Source organism: Arachis hypogaea, chromosome 6, assembly GCF_003086295.3.
Source record: "Arachis hypogaea cultivar Tifrunner chromosome 6, arahy.Tifrunner.gnm2.J5K5, whole genome shotgun sequence".
NCBI classification, from domain to species: domain Eukaryota; kingdom Viridiplantae; phylum Streptophyta; class Magnoliopsida; order Fabales; family Fabaceae; genus Arachis; species Arachis hypogaea.
Window position 1 is genome coordinate 107,649,889 of NC_092041.1, and position 18,911 is coordinate 107,668,799.

Below are 18,911 nucleotides of genomic sequence, written 5' to 3' on the forward strand. Positions count from 1 at the left end.
TCATGTAATGGTAGTGATGGTAGAATCCGACTTACTTGAATCCTACAGCAACAAGAAAACAATTTAAAGTTAAAATCATATAATAACTCAATAAGTCAATAATATAAAAACATAATGTGTTATATGTAATTTAATAGTTTACTTACATCAACATCTCCTTCAATGTTATGAATTGTGTAGCACTCAAATCCTATGTTCATTGTGGTGCCAAGTTCATTCCAAAGCCAATCTTGATTACACATTAGAGCCTCTAATGTGTCCGTACGCAACCTACTACGATGTGGCGTAACAAATCGACCACCCGTACTAAATGAAGATTCAGAGGCAACGGTAGAGATAGGAATCGCCAAAAAATCCCTAGCAATAGCTTGCAAAGTCGGAAACTTCGCTCCATTTGACTTCCACCAATTTAAGATATCAAAATCATGTTCAGTTTGTGGTACCGGTCTCTCTTCAAGATAATAATCCAACTCACTCTTTGTATCAATAAATGCGGATTCCTCACTTACATGTGCAGCAAAATCAGCTTGCCAATCTTCATGACTGAACTTTCTCCCCTTTGAACTTAAAGAAATTGATGGTGGTGGCGGCATATCTAATTGAGCAGCTTGGTCTCTCTCTCTTCCCTTTGTTGCATATTCTAAAACTAAATCTTGCACTACCCTTTTTACTTGACTAATTACAACACATGCCTCCGTCTTACCATATATTTTATGAAAAAAGAAATTCAATAAATACATCTTGTACCTAGGATCCAAAAGAGTCCCAATAGCCATAACTGTATTAATCACACCCCAATACTTTTCAAACTTAGTTATCATACTAGTAGCCATCATTTCAATTATCTCATTTCCACAATGTTTCCACTCCATCAAAGCCAACTTAATCACACAAACCTTAGGAAAATAAAGATTTGATGTAGGATAAGTTGTTCCAGAAAACAATTCAGTCACATCAAAAAATATCATCAATCTTTGAAAAATCTCATCCGCCATATCCCAATCCTTCTCACTAGGCAAAGATTTATATTGACTCTCACGCAATGACAATCTTTCAAATACATCTCTATACATAATTGCAACTTCAAGCATAAAAAATGTTGAATTCCACCTAGTTTTACAATCAAGACAAAGATTTTTTGTGTAAGGTATTTTAAGTTGCGCACATGTTTCCTTAAATTTTTCTTCTCTTTTAGGTGTTGCAGTCCAATAATGAACACTATCCCTCATCCTTTCAATAGCATGTGAAATAAGTTGTAACCCATCCTTGACAATCAAATTTAATATATGCGCACAACATCGCATGTGAAATAATTTACCACCCAAGATGAAGTTTCTATGTGACATTTTAGTCAAAATATTATCAATCATAACGTCATTAGTACTGCAATTATCAACAGTCAAAGTGGATACCTTCCTATCAAGATTCCAATCCATCAAACAATCCACAAGAACCTCTGAAAGTACCTCAGCCGTGTGGGGAGTCGGCACATATATAAACATGTAATGATAATTTAGTACAATTATAAACAAGACAGCTTTGTAATTGTACACAAGAACATATCGCAATTATATAAACAAGACAGATTTGCAATTATATAAACATTCAGAAGTACCTATAATGATAATATTATTACCTCACAAGACGGCTTTGCAATTTTCAAGAATCATCAATGTAATGAGCCGTGATTACCATATAACCTTTGTTTTGGTTGCTTGCTGTCCACATATCAGTCGTAATTGCAATTTGACTTTTATTACGCTCAAGGACATTCATTGTCTTCGATCTTTCATCATTGTAGAGCTTCAAGATGTCACTCTTTAAAGTGTTGCGAGTAATCACTTTGAAGAGAGGTTGCAAAGCATTGCAAAATCGTCGAAACCCAATGTGGTCCACAATGGATAGCAGATACTCGTGAAGACAAACCATAACTGATAACTCTTTCCTTGCATTTTCTTGGTCGAAGGTATATGCACCAACCACAACTATTTCTCCACTAGTTGTTGGAGTTGTCTTCATCATACACTGTCTTATATCTCTAGTGGTGCGGAGCTTGCAGCTTTTGAAGTGATCACGCAAGTGCGAAGTGCCTTGTTTTGGGTCTCTAAGTAGCTTCGATTTGCAATAATTGCATTCAGCCTTTAATTTTCCCTTGATTTCCACAATCTTGAAGTGATTCCACACTTCGGAGGTCAACTTCCTCTTTCGAACACCAGTTGTAGAGTTTGTCGTTTCTTCATTAGTAGTTGCGGTATCCGTTGGGAGTTCTTGAGGTTGAGATTGAGGAGCCTCTTGTGTAGTTTGAATATTAGTGCCTATAGGTTCCTCCGATGGAGTACTCTTCTCAAGAGTATTACTCAATGCATCCGAAGAAGACATTCTATAAATTATGAAATATAAATCATGAATTAAAATCACATAAATCCAACTCAGATATTTCCATAATAAATTTTTTGTTGTATTAAACTGACAAAAATTGAATCCAAACATAGAGAACCAAAATTCGGTTACTTAGGCTGAGATCAGAATCATATATTCCATTTCAAGATATGCGAATTTAACTGATCTGACCAATGTGTATTTAGAAAATAGTTTCAACATTTTTTATAAAAATGTGAGCATGACCCATTATGTATAAAGCAAATAAAAATTACTATTAAATACAAAACAAGAGAATACCAATGAAATTGATAAAAGCCACAAACTCTCTTTGAGTTATGAAGTCAATTTATGCAATTTTTTTTCACGCCACGCCAATTCTAGTTATCTTGAACTAATAATTTCAATTTTGAATATTTTCCACAAAGTATTGTTCCTTAAAAGACCGCAATATAAAAATAAAAACTATTCTTATGATTTGCATTAGTCAGTAACACTAAATGATAATTGTAAACAACACAAAAAAAAAAGGAAAAGTAAATAAAAAGAAAGTAGAACATGAGAAAACAGTTAATGATGGAAAAAAACGAATAACAGAAAGATGAGCTGTAAAAGAAAGGGAGACAGGCCACAAAATCCACAATTGATCAGTGACTAGGAATAAACAAAGAAAGAGAAAGGAGCATAATAAAGTGGGCGAGAAGATTGAAACAAACCTTAGAAGCTGATTGAAAGAAGACTGGGCAGTAAAGATACAAAGATATGCGAATAGTAGTTTGTCGTAATTGCCATTGGTAAATATTGAATCCAAACATAGAGAACCAAAATTCTTGAGCATTTTTTCAATTTTTGTTCATCTCGTTGATATAAAAAAATTGGGTTGCATCCTAAAAAAATTGATCACTTTCCAGATCTCATTGACCAAAATTGATTGCCATATCCATACAATAACTAATTAACTATCCTAAAACAAATCTGCTTAGCCAACATTTCCCCTGCTGCTTACGAAATTGTCAATACTCAATAGGGAGACAATAATTCTCATGGATACTCCAAAAGAGATCGGCACCAAAAAACTAATTTCACTATCATTTCCTTTCCATTTTCATATGGCATTTGGGCATATGTATCTACTAGAGGTTTGTTATGTCCCCCTTGAATTATATGACACAAATATTTAAGCAGAGAAGCATAGAAATGAATTAAAGAGTATAATATGGGAATTGGAAAATTTGTTTCATAAACACTGTTGGGTTTAATCTGCTCAGATCTTGAAATATAAATTACACAACCAGAAATTTATAATAAAAAACTCATTAACCTAATCAGAAATTCACAAATTCAAAACTCAAAAATCCAGAAATTCAAAACACATAAATTCCTTACCCTAATTCAGAAATTTAATTTCAAAAAAGAGAATGGAAGACCAGGGCTAACATACCTGAACCTAACGAAGAAAAGGAGAAGGAAGACCAGCGAAGACCGGCGATGCAAAGAGGAAGACCCACGGCGGTGAGCTTGACTGCCTCGACACCTTCAGTGAGAGAACCGAGCCACTCAAGGGGTCTGGGATGAGAGGCGGCGCTGAGGGACCAGAGGTTGGAAGGCGGCGGGCGACGGTCAGCAGTCGGCGGTCAGCGGGAAAGAGCCAGGAGGGGTTGAGCCGCAGAGGGTTTGAGGAGGAGTGGAGAGTTCAGTTCTCTGTCTCTCTGTAGTCTGAAGCAAGGAACGTGAGTTGTGACGGCTAGGTTAGGTTTGAACAATGGTTGATGGTTTACATATTATATATATATATATATATATATATATATATATATATATATATATATAAGGGTATTTTTATCTTTTTACACAAATGGAGATTTAATGGGTCTCCATAGGGCGGGGACCTCTATCCCCGCCCCCGCCCCGTTTATTTTACGGGGCCCCGTCCCCCGTCCCCGCAGGTAAAAAAAAACCCATACCTGTTCCCCGATGGGTAAATCCCCGAGGGGTACCCGCCCCGTCGGGGATTTTTGCCATGCCTACACGAGTGTCCAGTAGGTTTATCGGATGGAGAGAAGGTGATAGAGTGCAAGAAAGAAACAGTGATACTTGAAGGAGGACTTGAATTAAAAAATGTTCTATATATACCTCAATTAAAATGCAACATACTCTCAGTTTCTCAATTAACAAATGAAGAACACTGTCTAGTATAATTCACTGATCAATTTTGTGTCATATGTGACCGCACTTCGAGGACGCTGATTGGAGCGGGTGAGCGAAAGGATGGGCTCTATTGGTATCGTGGGGTACACAAGATTCAAGCTTGTCATACCAGAACAGAGAATCAACTAGCACTTTGGCATAAGAGACTAGGGCATCCTTCATTTTAAATTGTGCAAATGCTCCGTAATGTAAGTGGAAAATATATCACCAATGAGATTTGTGAAATTTGTGAAAAATCTAAGAAAATAACAGATAAGTTTTCTTTGAGTGACTATCATGCTTCCAATATTTTTTATTTAATCCATTGCGAGTTGTGGGGACCCTATAGGACTCCTTCCACGTATAGTGCTTCGTATTTCTTAACTATTGTGGATGATTGTTTACGAGTGGTTTGGATATATTTGTTGAAAGAAAAGGCTGAGGTATCAATCACATTGAAAAATTTTTTCACTTTGGTTGAACGACAATATAACAAATATGTTAAAATAGTGCGATATGATAATGGAGCAGAATTCATGTGTTTAAAATAATACTTCCAACAACAAGGCATTGTTCACCAATCGTCATATGTTAATACACCGCGACAAAATGGACGAGTAAAGCGCAAACATCGACATATTCTCAATGTTGTTAGATCATTACGTTTTCAAGGCAATCTTCCTATCCAGTTTTGGGCAGAATGTGTCTTAACTGCTGGCTAATTAATTAATCGTACGCCATCCTCAATACTGAAGGGTAAGACTCCGTATGAGGTTTTTCATAGAATAATTCTAAGTTATGAGCACTTGCGGGTTTTTGGCTCTTTGTGTTATGCTCAAAATCAGAATAGGCAACGGGACAAATTTGCCAGCTGTAGTCGAAAATGTGTGTTTGTCGGGTATCCTTTTGGGCAAAAAGGATGGAAACTATTTGACTTGGAAAAAGAAGTTTTCTTTGTTTCTCGTGACGTTCATTTTGTTGAAGATGTGTTTCCCTTTAAAGCGGATCAGGTTTTGGAACCAAGGATTGAAGATGTTGGACCTCCTGTGACAGAAATAATTGTTGAAGAAGACACACACAACGAGACCAGTACTCCACACTTGAATGGTTGTGCTGGGGACTCTCTTATTTAATAACCTATTGACCAACAAGGGGGACATGAGCTTAATGAAGAGATTGAAGAGTACATCGCTGACGATGCATCAGAACCAAGTGTAGTAGAAACAACGCCAATTTCTGATCTACCACTAGTCACAATGGACGTTCCACTTGGTTGGGGTCACCGCATGAAGACACCTTCAGTCAGTGTTCATACCCTAGGTCGCTGGGCGACCCGGGCATACTAAAGACACAAGTGACCGACCTCTTCAGGTTGGGTCGCCACTGACCTCTTCTCAAAGAGTTTGGCCAAATCACCATAGGAACCCAAAGCAGGCCTAAATGAAGGAACACAACCCAATCTAAAGGCAGCGAAAGCCTAGAAAGATAAAGGCGGTTTTCCTTAAAGATAAGATGACTTCACTCAAAGATAAGATAAGATAACTAACTTATCTCAAAGAAAGGTCACTCCCCACTATTATAAATACATTGGAGCACCCAGGTATAACTCATACTCTGATTCTACACAAAATCCTGCCTAAAGCACATGCTAACTTAAGCATCGGAGTCTCTTACAGGTACCATCACCCTCCGGTGACGAAGGATCAGCAGCACCGCCAAGTCCAACAGGTCGGACACGATAGCTCCGGCCACCATAGCAGATCTCGTTCGAGATCGACCTACACTTTCAGGTAACCCTCGGAACATTGGCACCGTTGTCGGGGAACCTGAAAGTCATCCTATCACCATGGCAGACAACCTTGACAACGACCACAATTCTGATATGGAAAACAGGACGCCGCATAAGAACGCAGACATCACACTGAAAGATACATCTCAACCAAACAGAGACAAGCATTCGCCAAACACAGAAATTCTGGATGCCCTACAAGCTCAACAGGATCGTCTTAAACAGCTCGAAAAAGAGGTTGAGCATCAACGGGAAGCCGAGAGAGACCTCCGGAGAGAAACTAGGCGACGCCGAGAACTAGAGGACAAGCTCCTGAAGCTCGAGGCTGATCTCAAAGCTAAAACCATTCAGTCCAGTCACGAGGATAGCTCCCACCAGGACCAAGATCCCTTCACCAAAGAGATGATAAAAGCTAAAGTTCCAAAGGATTTTAAAGCTCCCGACATGACCCCATACGACGGTACCTCCAATTCAAGCCATCATCTCAGCAATTTCAGATGCAGAATGTATCTCACTGACGCTTCGAACGCTGTTCGATGCAAAGCTTTCCTAACTACTCTAACTAAGACGACAATAAAGTGGTTCGACAGTTTGCCGCCAAGATCAATAACAAGCTTCGATGACCTCGCCAAGAAATTCCTAGCTAGATTCTCCATCCAGAAAGACAAAGCCAAGCAAGCTTCAATCTGCTAGGGATTAAGCAAGGAGATTGGGAAAGCCTCCGCAGTTACATGAAAAGATTCAACAAAGCGTGTCTGGACATACAAAGTCTTCCAACAGAAACAGCGATCATGGGTCTCATCAATGGATTACGAGAAGGACCCTTTAGTCACTCCATATCTAAAAAGCACCCAATATCTCTGAACGAGGTTCAACAAAGGGCTAAAAAATACATCAACATAGAGGAGAACTCCCGACTAAGAGATGGCTCAAAGGCCGGATCCACCTACTCATCTTGGAACAAGGATAAAGAGTCCAGGAAAAAAGAAGATCAACCCACTGAGAAGCCTAGAAAATACCAAAACTACACCCCTCTTCAGGTGTCCCTTGTGGATGTTTACCGAGAAATATGCAACACTGAGAAGATCCCACCACCTCGCCCAATTAAAAACAAAAGAGGAGGGGGAAGTCGGACAGAGTACTGTGAATACCACCGAATCTACAGACATCCTACCAACGAGTGCTTCGATCTAAAAAATGTCATAAAAAAATTGGCAAGAGAAGGGAGACTAAACCAGTACTTAGCAATAAAATGGATGAACCAAGAAAAAGAAGAAGAGACGAAGAGGTCGGACGGGCTGAACGTCCACCACACACCCTTGAGAGACACGTCTATATGATAAATGGAGGATTCGCAGGGGGAGGGATCTCTAAATCATCTCGCAAAACACACCTCAAAGAGGTATATCACGTCGGAGAAGGGGACAGGTTGCCCGACCTCCCCCTATTACCTTTACTCGAGAAGATGCCACAGGCATCATCCCGGGACACGATGATCCCATGGTCATTACCATCATACTCGCCAATGCTAATCTGCACCGAACGTTGGTAGATCAAGGAAGCTCCGCAGATATCTTGTTCAAATCCACTTTCGACAAGCTCGGATTGCAAGATAAAGAGCTCAGAGCATATCCGAATAGTTTATTCAGACTCGGAGATACTTCAATTCAACCATTAGGATACATCTCACTGCATACAACCTTTGGAAAAGGAACTCGGTCAAGGACACTAAACATAGACTATATTGTAGACGACGTGAGCTCAGCTTATAACGCCTTAATAGGTCGGACGACGCTGAACCAGCTCGACGCAGTGGTCTCCACTCCACATCTGTGCATGAAGTTTCCAACTCCAGAAGGGATCGCCACAATAAAAGGAGACCAAAAACTCGCGCGACGCTGCTACAACGAAAGCCTGAACCTTAAAGGCAAAGGAAAAGAGGTCAACACCATCAAACTCGAGGGAGTTCGAGCTCGCGAAGAACTTCGCCCATAGCCTGAAGGCGAGACTGAAGAAGTCCAGATCGGCGATGCTTGGGATAAGACGACAAACATTGGGGCAACCTTGAAGGGAGACTTAAAGGAGTCATTGATACAGTTCCTAAGGGAAAATGCCTATCTATTTGCATGGAAAGCAGCAGACATGCCCAAAATAGATCCCCAACTTGTAAGAACCCGCATTTTCACGTAAAACCGTTTTAATAAAATAATTTTAGTGACCGAAATAGATTCAAAATTTAGAGGTTTTAATTTGAAAAAAAATGTGACATTTGATTTCAGTGAATTTTTATGAGTTGGAAAATGTATCTTTTTCGGAAAGTTTTTGTAAAAATGCGTACTAGTACTTGAGCCAGCAGTACCGGCTCTAATCTGTCCAGTACTGCATATTTTAGAAAATAATATTTAAAAAATTGATTTATTGTTTTGAAAGGAGAAAAATAATTTTAGAATCGAAAATCAGACACTAATCTTATTGGTTTTGGCCCAAAGTGGGCCAAACGGACAAAAAACGCTAACGAGTTGGACCGACCCAAACCGGGCCCAAGATCCAACATATATAAGCTCATTTAATGAGCTTTTAGTTCATTTTCCAATCCTAAGAGAGAGAGAGAGCGCCGCGGTTTTAGAGAGGAGAGGAAGAAGAGAGAGTCCTCTTTTCACCTCCACCTTCCGGAAGCCATAACTTTTGATTCGGAGCTCCGATTGATGAGCCGTTTGTGGCCACGCGAAACTCTTGTCGAGCGCTACATTTCTATCTAAAGAAATATGGTAAGATCTCTCTCTACACTTCCCAGTTTCCAGCCCTAGACTCTGCACATTTTCATGTATAGTTTATGAGTAGATTCTATGGTTTTGGTTGTTTAGGTGATCTCTAGTAGCGAGTAATTGTTGGATTTTACCTCTAATCTCATTGGATAAGGTAAGGTTCCACTAAACCCTTGTGTTTAGTTGTTTTGTGTATCTTAGGTTTTAATTTTTTGTGATATATGTGTTGTTAGTTTGAGCTTTGGTGTTGGTTGAAGTTGGTTGAGGTTTTGGATCAAGCTTGGTGGTTTCGTTTTGGTATTTGGTGCGTTTGGGAATCGGCTAAGGTATGGTTTCGGTTTTCTTTATGTAATATGTAATGTTCATGGACACTTAGGCTAGTTGACCCTAAGATAGGATTGAATATTATTGGTGTATGAATGATTATATATGAATTGGTGCTAATTGTCGGTTGTATTGGATTAGTGTGGTTGATGATGATTGTTAGAGATTATTGTTATTGATGAGTATTCATGGTGATTAATTATATTGGTTAATAATGAGGATTATGAGAATTTAAGGTAATGAGTTAATGTAAAATATTGTGGTGGTTTGGAATGAAGGATATTGATGATTATGATGTGTGATGATATATGTTGTTGGTGATTATTGGTATTTAATGGTTATGAAGGTTGATGATGAATGTGTGAATTATTGTTGTTGATGAGAGTAAAGGTTTTGGTTATTGAGGTTGTTGAGGTTTGGTGGTGATTATGAGTGTAGGTTCATGATTGAATTGACAATTATGATTTGGTAGTGATATATAGATCCTTGATGTAGGAATTGCGTAAATTGTTCATAATTGATGTAGGAATTGTGTAAATTGGTAGTGATATATGGTTGTGTGTTGGTTTATGGAGAGAATGTTAAGTGAATTAGGTGTGGACGTGATGGAAGTGTGATAGAATGTTAGAATGTAGTGTGCAGTAGTGTTTTGTGATGTTTGAGTATGTTTTGGATTGTTTTGGTTGTGAAAATTGGAAAATTGTGAAGTTTGAGGTTTTGGGTAAAAATGGATTTTTTGTGAACTTTGTCTGATCATAACTTTTGCCTCGGTTTTCAAAATGTCTTGGAATTTGTTTTAAATTAAAGATGATTTTAAGAGTTTTAAAATGATATAAAGTTTGAGGAAAATGGATTTATGTATAGGGAGTTGTGATCATTCAAAGTTGGTGTTGAAAGTCTGAAATTCTACAAAGTACAGAATTTCAGGATTTTCTGATATGTGCGCTCGCACAGCCTTGTGCACACACACAACCCTGCGAAAAGTTAGACCTATGCGTACGCACACGCAAGGGAAGGCTTACTGTTTTGAGCACTGGCACGGCTGGTGCGCGCGCACATCAATGAAGAATTACGAGCTGTGCGGACACACAGCCCTGTGCGCACGCACAAGTCGGGAAGGGTCGTCTGTTGGGGGCGCTCGCACAGCTTGTGCGAGTGAACAGGCTTGTAAGTTTTTAGTACCTGTGCGTAGTCACACCCCTGTGCGTACGCACACTTTCAAAATCTTCCTGGGCGTGAGCACGCACATCCCTGTGCAGACGCACATGCCCTGTTTCACAAATTTAACTTTGTTTTCAACTATTTCACCTTCCTGACAAGGTTGTAAGCTTCTATAACACCATTTTAGGATTCTTGGGCTTATTTTTAGAGCATTGAAATATGGGAAAGGTCCTAAGAGTTTAAGTTGGGTTTTCCTTTGACAAGTTAGCAAACGGAGGTTTAGGTTTCTGGTGTATTGGGGATGAGTTTGGTTGAGAGAGAAGGAAGAGCAGTGAACTTGGCGAGTACTGATAGTAAATTGAGAAACTGATGAGCTAAGGAGTTCAGAAAGGAACTTATGACTGGATGATGGTTGTGATGAGTATGAGTGGAAGAGTGTTTAGAGGAGTGGCCTCTAAGATTAAATATGTAATTATAATATGCATTGCTCTCCGTCGTAAGGGCTGTGGTAGTATCCAGCCTATGTTCGGATGTGAGGCTTGAAGCTTAGCTTTTCACTCATACTAATTGCTCCAGAGGAAGGTGGTAGGGCACTCTCCCTCGGATTGTTTTTCTCTGAAAGGAAAATGTGGTAGGGCACTCTCCCTCGGAATTTCTCTCCTGAGCATGGGCTTCTCTCTAATTGCAAGGTGGTAGGGCACTAACCTACGAAATCATGCGACAACCAGAGGATGGTGGTAGGGCACGCTCCCTCAGAATGTTTCCCTCTGAAAGGAGAAGGTGGTAGGGCACTCTCCCTCGGAATTTTCCTCCTTATGCGCAATAGAGAGACTAATCCGGGAGTCGTCGACCGAATTTGCTGTCGGGTCTGGCATAATAATCGACATGTGATATCACAGCCAATAGGACAGACATTCATCATGTGTATCTTCTATATGCTTGCTTGCTTTGTTTACTTGAGTTTGCCTAATTGTATAACATGCTTACTTGCTTCTTGAATTACTTGATATATACTTGAATATTACCTGTGTTTTACTTGTCTGCATTATTTGTGATTGTCCGATGATAGGAGGCTAGGTAGGCGGTGGCGATGGGATCGCACGGAGGTAAGGTTGGCGAAGGCTGTGGGATACAGCGGTGTGATTAGTATTAGTTAGGATCCCCCTAAGTTTAGACAACCCTGATTTATGGTTTAAGTTCTTTTATTTATTTTGTTCTAAGCTTGAATATCCGTATGTGATGTGAAGTTCTAGGATTGCCTTCGGCATCCCGGGGCCTTACATCTTACATCATTGGGTACTGTTACCATACTGAGAACCTCTGGTTCTCATTCCATACTTTGTTGTTATTTTTCAGATGCAGGTCGTAATCTACTTCAGTGAGATTGCGGATATGGTGACAGAGTGGAGTATGGTTCCTCCTTGTTCTATTTTGAATTTACCTTATTATAGTTACTCTCACATCTCTTTGTATTTTATTTTTACTTGCGCTTTAGCTTTGTGTGAACGTTTCACGCTTTTGTAATTCAGTCTTTGATTTTAATCATTCATTAGGCTTCTAAAATATATTATTTTCTTCTATATATATATATATATATATATATATATATATATATGTGTGTGTGTGTGTGTGTGTGTGTGTGTGTGTGTGTGTGTATAAGCCTTAAAACTGTCATAACCTCTGATTAACTTTTGCTTTATGGCTAGAGGTAAAGCTTAGGATAATTGGAGTGTTACACAACTAATGTGCCACAAACTGGCGGTATACCTAGGATATTGGCCAGTGCAACAAAAACGTAGGAGCAACTTACCAAAGACTGATGAACAAAGTCTTTGCAGACCATATTGGGAAACTAATGGAGGTTTATGTAGATGACATGCTGGTAAAAACACAAAGTGAGGAATCATTGTTGTCCGACCTCACCAAAGTGTTCGACACCATCAGAAAGCGTGGTATGTGACTTAATCCCGCAAAATGCACCTTTGCGGTAGAAGCTGACAAATTCTTGGGCTTCATGCTCACACAAAGAGGAATCGAGACAAACCTGGATAAATGCCGGGCTATACTCGACATGAAAAGTTGATGAGCGGATAATTTATACCCTTTTGGCATTGGTTTTACATAGTTTTTAGTATGTTTTAGTTAGTTTTTATTATATTTTTATTAGTTTTTATTCAAAAATCACATTTCTGGGCTTTACTATGAGTTTGTGTGTTTTTTTGTAATTTCAGGTATTTTCTGGCTGAAATTGAGGGACCTGAGCAAAAATCTGATTCAGAGGCTGAGAAAGGACTGCAGATGCTGTTTTGATTCTGACCCTCCTGCACTTTAAATGGATTTTCTGGAGCTACAGAAGCCCAATTGGCACGCTCTTAATTGCGTTGGAAAGTAGACATCTTGGGCTTTCCAGCAATATATAATAGTTTATACTTTTCTCGAGATTTAATGGCCCAAACTGGTGTCCAAAGCCAGCCTAAAACGCCAGAACTGGCACTAAAACCGGCGTTTAATGCCCAAATTGGCACCCTGAGTGGCGTTTAACTCCAAGGATGGCCTAAGCACGAAATAGCTTCAATGCTCAGTCCAAACACACACCAAGTGGGACCTGGAAGTGGATTTCTGTACTATCTGCACTTAGTTACTCAATTTCTGTAAACCTAAGTTACTAGTTTAGTATAAAAACTACTTTTAGAGATTTATTTTGTACCTCATGACATTTTTTACATTCCTTATTGTACCTTGACAGAATGAGTCTCTAAACCCCATGGTTGTAGGTGAGGAGCTCTGCTGTGTCTCGATGAATTAATGCAAATTACTACTGTTTTCCATTCAATCACGCTTGTTTCTATTCTAAGATATTCACTCGTACTTCAATGTGATGAATGTGATGATCCGTGACACTCAACACCATTCTCAACTTATGATCGCGTGCCTGACAACCACTTCCGTTCTACCTGCAACAGCTAGAGTGTGTATCTCTTGGGCTTCTGACTCACGCGTTTGATTGTCTCTCCTGACAATAGAGCATTCAATTCCGTGAGATCAGAACCTTCGTAGTATAGGCTAGAATACTTGGCAGCATTCCTAAGATCCAAAAAGTCTAAACCTTGTCTGTGGTATTCTGAGTAGGATCTGGGAAGGGATGACTGTGACGAGTTTCAAACTCACAACTGTTGGGCGTAGTGACAGTGTGTAAAAGGATCAATGGATCTTATTCCAACACAAGTGAGAACCGACAGATGATTAGCCATGTACATGGACCTTTTTCACTGAGAGGACGGATGGTAGCCATTGACAACGGTGATCCACCAACATACAGCTTGCCATGGAAGGAGCCTTGCGTGTTTGAAGAAGAAGGCAGTAGGAAAGCAGAGATTCAGAGGGTAGAGTATCTCCAAAACCTCAACATGTTCTCCATTACTGCATCACAAGTACCTTTTAATTCATGTTATTTACTTTTCATAACAAAATCATTTTTATTATTAATCTCGTGACTAAGATTTACAAGATAACCATAGCTTGCTTCAAGCCGGCAATCTCCATGCGATCGACCCTTACTCACGTAAGGTATTACTTGGATGACCCAGTGCACTTGCTGGTTAGTTGTACGAGTTGTGAAAAGTGTGATTTACAATTTTGTGCACCAAGTTTTTGGCGCCGTTGCCGGGGATTGTTCGAGTTTGGATAACTGACGGTTCATCTTTTTGCTTAGATTAGGAAGAATTTACCTTTTTTGTTTAGAGTCACTAAATTTGAGTCTTTTATTTTTTTTCAAAAAAAAATCGAAAAATTCTTATTTTTCTCTATTAATTTTTTATTTTTCTTTGAGTCTTTTATTATTGTTCTTGTTAAATTTTTTAAATTTTTGTTTTCTTTTTCTAGATCTTTTCAAAAATTTTTAAAACCAATAACCTCATAATTTAGTCATCTGTTTGAGTTTAGGTTCATGTTTTAAGTTTGGTGTCAATTGCATGCTTTTATTTTTCTTTCAATTTTTCGAATTACATGTTCTTATTTCTTTCTTGATCTTCAAGTTGTTCTTGTTTATTTTCCTTGTTTGATCTTTAGTTTTTTCTTGTTTTGTGTTTTTCTTTTTTTTTTCTTGTGCATTTTCGAATTAATAGTGCCCAAAGTATAATTTTTTTTTTTAGTTTGGTGTCCTTTGTGTTTTTAATTCCTAAAAATTTGTTCTTGGTGTTCATCTTGATCTTCAAAGTGTTCTTGGTGTTCATCTTGACATTAAAAGTTTTCTTGTTTATTTTTTTCGTTTTGATATAAAAATTCTAAATTTGGTGTCATTTTATTGTTTTTCTCTTTCCTCATTAAAGTAAAAAATATCTTTTCTCTTTAATTTTAATTTATTTTTTTCAAAATTTACATTAAAATTTCAGATTTTTATTTTCTAAATTTTATCTTATCTTATCTTAGTTTTAAATCTCAAAAAAATCAAATCTTTTTCAAAAATCATATCTTTTTCAAAATCTTATCTTATCTTATTTCAAATTCAAAATTCAAATTTCAAAATTTAAATTTCAAATGTCAAATTTCAAAATTTAAAATTCAAATTTTAAAATTCAAAATTTAATTTTCAAATTTAAAAAATTAAACCTTTTCAAAATTTAAATCTTTTTCAAATCTTTATCTTATATTGTTGACTTTTTCAAAATTCAAAATTTAAAATTCAAAATTCAATTTTCAAAATTTAAATTTTAAATTTCAAAACTTTTTTTTTAAATTTCTTATCTTCTCTTACAAATCTTATCTTATCTTTTCTAATCTCAAATTTTACAATCATATCTTTTCCAAATCTTTTCTTTTATTTGTTTTCTTACAAGTATCTTTAATTTTAAGACATATCTTTTCAAAAATTCTTAACCACTTTCTCTTTCTCCATTTTTTCGAACATCTAATCCAAAATTTTTCCAATCTTTTTAATTAATTAGTCATTTCAGTATTCAATTTTTTATTTATTTTCCTTTTCTTTTAATTTTCGAAATCTATATTCTATTTTCCAATTATTTTATTTTATTTTATCTTATTTTCTTTTTAATTCGGTTTATCATTAGTTAAATAAAATAAAAACAAAAAAATATTTTATTTGCAATCCACATCATCTCCCTTTCTCCATCATGGACCTAAGTGGAAATGAACAGTCCAGAAGGACTCTGAGGTCATATGCTAACCTCACTACTGCTGCATATGGGAGTAGTGTCTGTATATCCCCCATAAGAGCCAGCAGTTTTGAGCTAAACCCTCAGCTCATTATCATGGTGCAGCAAAATTGCCAGTATTCCGGTCTTCTACAGGAAGAACCTACTGAGTTTCTGGCACAGTTCTTACAAATTGTTGACACAATACGTGATAAGGAAGTAGATTAGGATGTCTACATATTATTAGTGTTTCCATTTGCTGTAAAAGATAAAGCTAAGAGGTGGTTAAATAACCAACCCACAGCAAGCATAAGAACATGGAAACAGTTATCAGACAAATTTTTGAATCAATATTTCCCTCCAAAAAGGATGACACAGCTAAGGCTGGACATCCAAGGCTTTAAACAAGAGGATAATGAATCTATTTATAATGCCTGGGAGAGGTACAAAGGGATGCTAAGGAAATGCCCCTCTAAAATGTTTTCAGAGTGGGTGCAGTTAGACATCTTCTACTACGGACTTACTGAAAAGGCCTAGAAATCTCTAGACCACTCATCTGGTGGATCTATACACATGAGAAAAATAATTGAAGAGGCTCAAGAACTCATTGATACAGTTGCTAGAAATCAACATCTGTACTTAAGAAGTGAGTCCTCCATGAAAGAAGAGGCTAAGGCAGTATCCACTGAACTTAGTCCTCAAGAACAAGTTGCTGAACTCAGTCAGCAATTGCTTATCATAACAAAACAGTTTGAAGAATTCAAAGAGATGCTCCAAGACACTAAAAATTCTAACAAGAATATGGAAGCACAATTGGATCAGACAAAAAAGCAGCTATCTAAATAGATAACAGAAGAATGCCAAGCTGTTCAATTAAGGAGTGGGAAGACACTGAATCAATCCAAGGCAGCAGAAAACCAAGAAAACAACAATTGACAAAAGATAACCAAACCACTACCCAAAATCCCTCTGAGGACAGTAAGAGCCCAGAGAGGAATAATTCTGGCATTCAAACGCCAGAAAAGGGTGGACAGTTGGCGTTAAACGCCCAAGGGACGGCCAATTCTGGCATTTGGGTGGCAATCTGACGTTAAACGCCCATGTAGTATCCAATTCTGGCGTTCAAACGCCAATAAGGGGTCAGACACCTGCAAGTGCTAACAACAACCCCCTTAAGCAGGCTTCTCCAACCACTTCTGTAGGAAATAAACCTGCAGCAACTAAGGTTGAAGAATATAAAGCCAAGATGCCTTATCCTCAGAAACTCCGCTAAGTGGAACAGGATAAACAATTTTCCCGCTTTGCAGACTATCTCAGGACTCTTGAAATAAAGATTCCGTTTGTAGATGCACTTGAGCAAATACCCTCTTATGCTAAGTTCATGAAAGAGATTTTAAGTCATAAGAAGGATTGGAGAGAAACTGAAAAAGTTTTTCTTACTGAAGAATGCAGTGCAGTCATTCTGAAAAGCTTACCAGAGAAGCTTAGAGATCCCGGAAGCTTTATAATACCATGCACATTAGAGGGTGCTTGTACCAAGACAGCTCTATGTGATCTTGGGACAAGTATCAACCTAATACCTGCATCTACTATCAGAAAGCTTGGTTTGACTGATGAAGTTAAACCAACCCGGATATGCCTCCAACTTGTTGATGGCTCCATTAAGATTCCATCAGGCATAATTGAGGACATGATCGTCAAGGTTGGGCCATTTGCCTTTCCTACTGACTTTGTAGTGCTGGAAATGGAGGAGCACAATAGTGCAACTCTCATTCTAGGAAGACCTTTCCTAGCAACTGGACGAACCCTCATTGACGTCCAAAAAGGGGAGATAATCCTGAGAGTCAATGAGGACGAGTTCAAGTTGAATGCTGTCAAAGCAATGCAGCATCCAGACACACCAAAAGACTGCCTGAGCACTGATATTATTGACTCCTTGGTGAAAGAGGTCAATATGACTGAGAGTCTCGAATCAGAGCTAGAGGACATTCTTAAAGATGTTCAGCCTGATCTGGAGGAACTAGAGAGAACAGAAGAACCTCTGAAAACTCCTCAGGAAGAGGATAAGCCTCCTAAACCCGAGCTCAAACCACTACTACCATCCCTGAAATATACATTTCTGGGAGAAGAAGACACTTTTCCTGTGATCATAAGCTCTGCTTTAGAGCCATAGGAAGAGAAAGCACTAATTCAGGTGCTAAGGACACACAAGACAGCTCTTGGGTGGTCCATAAGTGATCTTAAGGGCATTAGCCCAGCAAGATGCATGCATAAGATCCTATTGGAGGATGATGCTAAGCAAGTGGTTCAACCACAGAGGCAGCTAAATCCAGCCATGAAGGAAGTGGTGCAGAAAGAGATCACTAAGTTACTAGAGGCTGAGATTATTTATCCTATTTCTGATAGCCCCTGGGTGAGCCCTGTCCACGTGGTCCCAAAAAAAGGAGGCATGATAGTGGTTCATAATGAAAAGAATGAACTGGTTTCTACAAGAACAGTTACAGGGTGGCGTATGTGTATTGACTACAGAAGGCTCAATACAGCCACCAGGAAGGATCATTTTCCTTTACCATTCATTGACCAGATGCTAGAGAGACTAGCAGGCCATGAATATTACTACTTTTTGGATGGCTATTCAAGTTACAACCAAATTGTAGTAGATCTTCAGGACCAAGAGAAAATAGCATTTACATGTCCATCTGGAGTATTTGCCTACAGAAAGATGCCATTTGGTATGTGTAATGTACCTGCAACCTTTCAGAGGTGCATGCTCTCTATTTTCTCTGATATGGTAGAGAAATTTTTGAAAATCTTCATGGATGACTTCTCAGTATTTGGAGACTCATTCAGCTCCTGTCTTAACCATCTAGCACTTGTTCTGAAAAGACGCCAAGAGACTAACCTGGTTTTGAACTGGGAGAAATGTCACTTTATGGTGACTGAAGGAATTGTCCTTGGGCACAAAATTTCAAACAAGGGAATAGAGGTGGATCAAGCTAAGGTAGAGGTAATTGAAAAATTACCACCACCTACCAATGTTAAGGCAATCAGAAGCTTTCTAAGGCATGCAGGATTCTATAGGAGGTTTATAAAGGATTTTTCAAAAATTGCAAAATCTCTGAGCAATCTGCTAGCTGCTGACATGCCATTTGTCTT

General features: G+C 38.3%; 1 protein-coding gene across 1 annotated transcript; it reads right to left on the minus strand.

The window, feature by feature from the left end:
- LOC112698295 (zinc finger BED domain-containing protein RICESLEEPER 2-like) lies at positions 1-1,502 on the minus strand. Its single transcript, XM_025751603.3, has 2 exons — positions 147-1,502; positions 1-42 (listed from the first exon to the last, which is right to left on the minus strand). The coding sequence occupies exons 1-2, from the start codon at positions 1,500-1,502 to the stop codon at positions 1-3; spliced, it is 1,398 nt and encodes a 465-aa protein (XP_025607388.1).
- Between the last annotated feature and the right edge of the window lie 17,409 nt (positions 1,503-18,911).

What these genes read in the sequence shown, in the direction of transcription:
- LOC112698295 (XM_025751603.3), bottom strand. Translation starts at nt 1,502, where the DNA reads ATGTTTATATATGTGCCGACTCCCCACACGGCTGAGGTACTTTCAGAG. An exon ending in ACATTGAAGGAGATGTTGAT is followed by an intron (nt 43 to 146) that starts GTAAGTAAACTA and finishes TTGTTGCTGTAG; the next exon opens with GATTCAAGTAAGTCGGATTC.